Consider the following 6360-nt stretch of genomic DNA (forward strand, 5'->3'; position numbering starts at 1 on the left):
ACTTGGACCGACCGCGATGAATTATGCAGGTCTTCCCACATTAGTGGATGCAGAAGCCGCCATTTGTCAAATATAAAATTTTGACTTGTCCTAAGCTCATTCACTGCATCAATCTGTTATAATAAAACGCTTGATTTGTTGCTGGAGTTATGAAAATATTTTTTCCTTACCGYCAGACACCTTTTCTCCTTTTTTCCTAGATATGGGCTACGATATCAAGTGTGTTTAACATTTTTCATAACGTTTTATCGATCTTCGTATACCTCCGAGCATTGCAATATTTTGTATATCCACATAGTTGATAAACTCCGCTGAAATTGCCAACCCTGTATTTAATTACTTAAAATACAAATATTCAAAATTTAACTGTCATGTCTGCTGCTTTAAAAGCTCAYATATAAATAATTACAAAATTATATAATAGAAATAGTTGAAATTTACCTCAGACACCTTCATACACTGCCCTCAATGCAAAAATATAAGTAAAAGAAACCGCTAAGCCCGCATACCAACGACATGTTGACAGCCATAGCGAAATCAAATTGACATTGAGCCACTTAAATTTCTCCATTGGGGGTACCAATGACATGTGGGTGGTTTATTAAAATAATTTAAATGAAAACAAAAAAGCTCGGACTTGTAATAGAAAGTGTTAAAAGTTTGTTAAAACAAAAAAATAAAAATATCAACAAAAACAAAATTCACAAACATAACTTGTAAGCTCAGTGGGTTGATTGCACATTTTTACAGCTATGTGATAATAAATGTTGTCGCTCCAAATTATATACAAATAAATGTGAAAATCGTGTGTCGCGCTATAAACATGCCAAACGCTGCATTTTGTGTGGCATTTCTAAAACTACCGCGTTCCTTGTTGGCACACGTTCTGCGTTGAAAAATGCGCGCTTTCAACACCGTTCTAACGGTTATTATATTACAAAGTACTGTGAAGTCAGCTGTGTGAAATTATTTAGCAATTAATAAAAAACAAGTTTTTCTTTTAGTTTGTCAGAATTCGTTGTGCGCCAATCCGATACAGGGTCTCTTCGATCCGAAATGTTTTGTCGCGCAAAGTGAGTGTCCCAACGAGAATGTCACCTTCTGGTTGTACACAAAGTGAGTGTAAAGTGCATTTTAATAAGAAAAAAGTCAAAACCGAAATATTTTCTAGCGCAACAGCCAATACACCCGTKCAACTAAATCCACTAAGTCTACAAAAAAGCGATTTTCCCGTACGCCGACCCGTCAAAATACTCATACACGGCTATACAGGACATCGTGACTTTGCRCCGAAYACCTTYATACGACCAGTGCTGCTGCAGCATGAGGACGTCTATGTCATCTCACCCGATTATGGTCCGCTGGTGCGCGAACCWTGCTACACCTCGGCTGTGCAAAATYTACCTTTGGCTGCACGTTGTCTGGCGCAATTGATCAACAACTTGGTCGRTCAMGRKATCGTGCAAAATGAGGACTTGCACGTGATTGGTTTTAGTCTGGGCGCACAAGTCGCTGGTCAAACGGCAAATTATGTGACGAAGAAATTGCAACGCATAACTGGTGAGCGGTGTATTGTTGTTGTGGCGCATTTAAACTTTAGTTGGAAGCTTCTTTCTAGGATTGGATCCGGCAAAGCCGCTGTTCATCACCGCTGGCAAYGAACGCAAGTTGAGTAAAGATGATGCCGATTTTGTGGACGTCATACATACTGATGTGCTAGGGCGTGGTATGATGCATCCAATGGGTCATGTGGACTTCTATCCGAATTTCGGCTATATACAGCCCGGTTGTGAAGTGGAGGCTGGTATGTATTGAAATARGTGCGAAGTGGAATCAAGAGTAYGGAATATTTAGGCTCATAAGCGAATGGTATAGAAGTTCGTTAAGCTCTTTGGTTTTCGTTGATTTCCTCACCTCTGTGACTCAGAATTGTATTAAATGACCCAACTTCTGAGGCCATATTGGTATCTACATACATTAAAAATCTGAACTGAAGCTTCATATAAGAGTTGTGTTTTATCACGGCTTATAAGCTTCAAGTACAAGAATTTTGAGACCACATTTGTCTCTACATCAAAATCTGAAGCTGGATATCAGAGTTGCATTTTACCATTGTTCATACGCTTCAATTACTCTTAATAAATAAAAGGTATCGAAATTTATGTTAASAACTGTTTTCCAAACTTCCGTTATGTTTCGATAAAGTGGGTGCGACAAAATCCTTCCAAAACAGACGCGATATTTTCTTCCGACCACTTCGGCTCCAATTCGTTGAAAGTGTTTATATCGATCGCACAATTTTTATGTCTCTCTGTTTCAAGAACCCGGTAGCTGTAATCACGARCGCGCACCACGTTTCTATGCCGAATCTATCAATCCGAAACAAGAATTCTGGAGCAGCCGTTGTATGAATTGGCTTTATTTCGTGTTAAATATATGCAGCGTGGAATCGAATGATGCCAGGATGGGCTATCACRTTGATGAGAGGTAAAAAATCAGCAAACACCTAAGAAATATTAAAGAAACCATAAAACATATATAATATATTTGTAGCCTCACAGGCATATACTTTCTCAAGACCTCGAACTCTACACCTTTCGCGCTCGGCCGTATGAAAGATAAACTGCCAGAACAGCAGCCGAATTGGCGCGCGAATTACGATCTCGATATGCTGAACGARGAGGCTTGCGATCAGCTGCTTATGTGTCGCTTTCTACGCTACGGCGCCGAATATGGAATGAATGTGGACGTACCGCCCGATTTTAGTTGAATGTGACAAATATTTAAGTACAAAAGATTTCCGCGTGTTAGCTAAAGGAAGTGAATTTAACGAGCAAACAATTGTTTTTGCCAAAAATAATACCACATACTTTAGTTTAAGGCGTCCGCACTTGTGCAAATATTTATAACAATTAGCTATTTAAACAATAAAAAATTTAAAGTCTTACTCATCATGTGGATTTAATCGAAATTGACCCTGGACTTTAGCTGGGTGTTGATAACGGCCTCTCAATATGTGTTTCAATGATGATACGCATATGAATTTCATTACGAGTAATWATGAGGGTACGATTAGCATATTAATGTGTATAAAGTTAACGGTTCTACYGCCGGCGTGTGGCATTTATCAATTAAAAATTAAAATATGAGGAGTGAAATTMGTTGTCTGTGCGTAATTATCGCGGCTATAAGTGAGTAATATTTTTTTGAAATATATATGTCGTGTATATACTAAGTCAATTGAAAAGTCCCCGGCTTATCGTTGTGAAATACTTTCTTTGCAAAATAGACCTCTTCGTTCGACGGAAATTTGTTCTCCACGAGCATTKCTCTTAGATCTGAGAACTGGAATCAGTCGCTGGGTGTCGGGTCTAGAGAATACGTTGGATGCGAAAGCAATTCGAAGTCCAATCAAGAATTTTTGGCACTGTTTTCATTCACTTTTGACACGATGTCTTGTCTTACGTTAAGTTGATTTCTTTGGAGTRCCGGCTGTCTCGAACGACTTCACTTTATGGTCATTCAAAATTAGTTTGTGGCACTTTTTGATGTTTTCGCCAGTAAGACCTCTTTTGGGCGTCCACTGCCCATTTCACCAAGACTGAACTTAGCATACAAAACCGCGATGGTTGCTTTTTCTGAGGCAGTTCTTGGAAACTTGTCGTCAAACCAAGTTTTTGCTTATGTATTTTTTCCAATTAATAAAACAGCATTTTTCACAATTTTTTCACAATAACAAAAGTTTCTTCACTCAACATTTTACACGTGCCTTAGAAAGGTTAAGTCTAACCAAAAATCATATGGAATTAATTCCAAGCTGGATACCTTTCAATTGACTTGTTATATACATATGTATATTTTTCATATTTTAAATTTTTACCGCTTAAACCCGTTAAAGTTCCACCATCTGCCGCCAAGATYCGTGCTACCTTTCCCTTCGACTGTATTTATGTGCGCGATGAGTGTCCCAATGAGCATATACAATTTTGGCTCTACAAAAAGTGAGTGCATGAAACTAAAGTGTGCGCGAATGAAATAAAATATACAAAAAAATCCACAGCATTTCAAGTGAACCACAACTCTTAGATCCACTTAATCTCATAAAGGCCGATTTCGAACCACGCTGGCCTTTGAAAATTCTCATACACGGCTTTAACGGTAATCGGTATGCTTCACCGAATCTCGAATCGCGTTCAGTGCTCTTGCGCACCCAGCGAGTACATGTGATCTCAGTGGACTATAGCAGGCTGTCGGCGTTTCCCTGCTACTACCCGTGGGCGGTGAGCAATGCGCGTGTCGTGGCTCGCTGTTTAGCGCAACTAACAGATAACTTAATTGAGCGTGGCATTTATATGGATAAAGATATACATTTGATTGGTTTCAGCTTGGGCGCTCAGATCGCCGGATTGTCGGCAAATAGTGTGAAGCAACCTTTGCGACGCATAACAGGTGTGTTGCAAATAGAACTTAAYACTTTCCAAACTACTTCTTCCATCCTCGATTACGTTTCTCGGTAGGTTTGGATCCCGCTGGTCCCGCCTTCGTTACTTATAATCGCAGCGAGAAGCTTGATGCCTCCGATGCCGAGTTTGTCGATGTCATACACACAGATCCGTTTTTCTATTCGACTTTGGATCGCWGTGGTCATGCCGATTTCTATCCAAATTTAGATAAGTTTTTTCAGCCTGGTTGTAATATTGTGCAGGATGGCCGTAAGTCACGTAGTTCTCATTCATATMTTTTCTTAAAGTTATTTTGTAAACTCTTAAAGGTTTACGTAATTGCAATCACTTTCGTGCACCGCTTTACTATGCCGAATCGATTGCAAGTCATCGCGGTTTCTGGTCTTATCAGTGTGGTGAGTGGCTGAAATTCGTYATGCAGCAGTGTCGCGAATATGCCGAAATGCCACACACTCAAATGGGCTATTTCGTGTCAAAAAAGTGAGTACAGTGAACATAAAAGAACTCAAGTAATCCAAAATTAATTGAATTAATCATAATCATTCTAAATAAATTTATTTTAATCAATATACGATTTCGTAAGAAATTTAAATGAGTAAAAAAAAATTAATAGTCTAAAAAAAAGTATGTTAAAGACAAAGGATTTGACTTATGTTGCTTTTTATATTTCGGGATTAGAGAGCAAAATCAATTWTTATTAGTATCGAAAATCGCTTTTTTGTWTYTCAAAAYATTCTCCATGCATCTCCATACACTTTTGCAAAAGTTTGAACCAATTGTCGACTCACTTTTGCCCCTCAGCTTAAGGTATCTCCAAAGCATGCAATCATCAACATTTATAGTTGTTCGGAGTTTTCYTTTTACGTACGGAAATAAATAGAGTCGTTCGTTGCCAAGTCATTCAAGACTATACGGTGAATGATTCATCAAATCGATGTTTTAGGTGCTGAAACATGCGTTGCGTCCGTCGATGAGTGAGAGCTCCCATTATTAACCAAGCCACGATTGACGGTCAGTGAGACTTTGCCATGTGTTTGGTGGAATGTGCAAAAAATCATCTATTACGACCTGCTTACTTACGACCAATCTTTCAGAAGTGGTCATGTGTGACCAATAAGGGAGAAATTCTATTCCAAAAGGACAACGGCGGACCACTCACCTCGATAGTGAGTCACCAAAGGTTCCAAGACTGTTGTTTGGCGGTTTTTATACATCCAGATTATAGTCCGGAACTGGTGCAAATGATTATTACGCATTCTTGCATGGACAAATAATTTCGCTAATGTTTCAAAAGAAGCTTGTGAACATTGACGCTCCAGTTTTSTGMGAATAGGAACAGGAAATTTTCTTTRGAAAGGCAAGAAGCTTTCGAATAAAACAATGCATATCTGACTTAAATCGAATCATGCTAACTATGAAAAAAAAATATTCCATTTTGTACAATTTTTGACAAATAACTCTAGGATATGTTTGAGTAAAAAATCAGACGAAAAAGTTTTATATCGTCACCTAAAATGCAAAAAATATCGTAACATCATTTTTCATAAGTTTATAGATGAAGGAAAGGGATAAAATTGGAACCACWCATATTRAAACAAAATTTGAGTTTKGGTTATAAAATRGTKATATATTAGTTATATATTGGTTATATATCRGTTATAAAWTAGTGMTRTATTGGTTATATCTGACAGCGGAAGCTGAACATTTAATGCTAGATCTATTTAATGTGATGTATTGAATCCTAAACCATTAAAAAATCAATTTCGATTTTTTTCTTGTAATATTGTTTTGCGTTTTAGGTGTCGATATGAAGGAAAGCAGACATTTTACTAAATCRTAGATAAAAATGAAATTAAATCTGATAATAAATCAAAAGTAAAATAAATTAATAATAGTT

General features: G+C 37.7%; 3 protein-coding genes across 3 annotated transcripts in view; all 3 read left to right on the forward strand.

Moving 5' to 3' along the window:
* Positions 1-660: 660 nt before the first annotated feature.
* LOC108969724 (pancreatic lipase-related protein 2) lies at positions 661-2849 on the forward strand. The gene is made up of 6 exons (XM_018934611.1): positions 661-941; positions 1005-1116; positions 1172-1560; positions 1619-1804; positions 2322-2487; positions 2554-2849. Exons 1-6 carry the CDS (start codon positions 899-901, stop codon positions 2768-2770), a joined length of 1113 nt encoding a protein of 370 aa, XP_018790156.1. The 5' UTR covers positions 661-898; the 3' UTR covers positions 2771-2849.
* Positions 2850-3113: 264 nt separating this feature from the next.
* On the forward strand, positions 3114-4609 carry LOC108969723 (inactive pancreatic lipase-related protein 1-like). The gene is made up of 3 exons (XM_018934610.1): positions 3114-3191; positions 3899-4001; positions 4061-4609. Exons 1-3 carry the CDS (start codon positions 3146-3148, stop codon positions 4515-4517), a joined length of 606 nt encoding a protein of 201 aa, XP_018790155.1. The 5' UTR covers positions 3114-3145; the 3' UTR covers positions 4518-4609.
* Positions 4610-4809: 200 nt separating this feature from the next.
* The window catches only part of LOC108969722 (phospholipase A1 member A), a 30164-nt gene continuing 28613 nt past the window's right edge, over positions 4810-6360 (forward strand). Inside the window, exon 1 of the mRNA XM_018934607.1 lies at positions 4810-4943. Within this exon, the coding sequence (XP_018790152.1) occupies positions 4898-4943 (46 nt within the window). The 5' untranslated portion in view covers positions 4810-4897. The remainder of the gene's footprint in view (positions 4944-6360) is intronic.

Source organism: Bactrocera latifrons, unplaced genomic scaffold, assembly GCF_001853355.1.
Source record: "Bactrocera latifrons isolate USDA-ARS-PBARC rearing strain unplaced genomic scaffold, ASM185335v1 scaffold_263, whole genome shotgun sequence".
Taxonomy (NCBI): Eukaryota; Metazoa; Arthropoda; class Insecta; order Diptera; family Tephritidae; genus Bactrocera; species Bactrocera latifrons.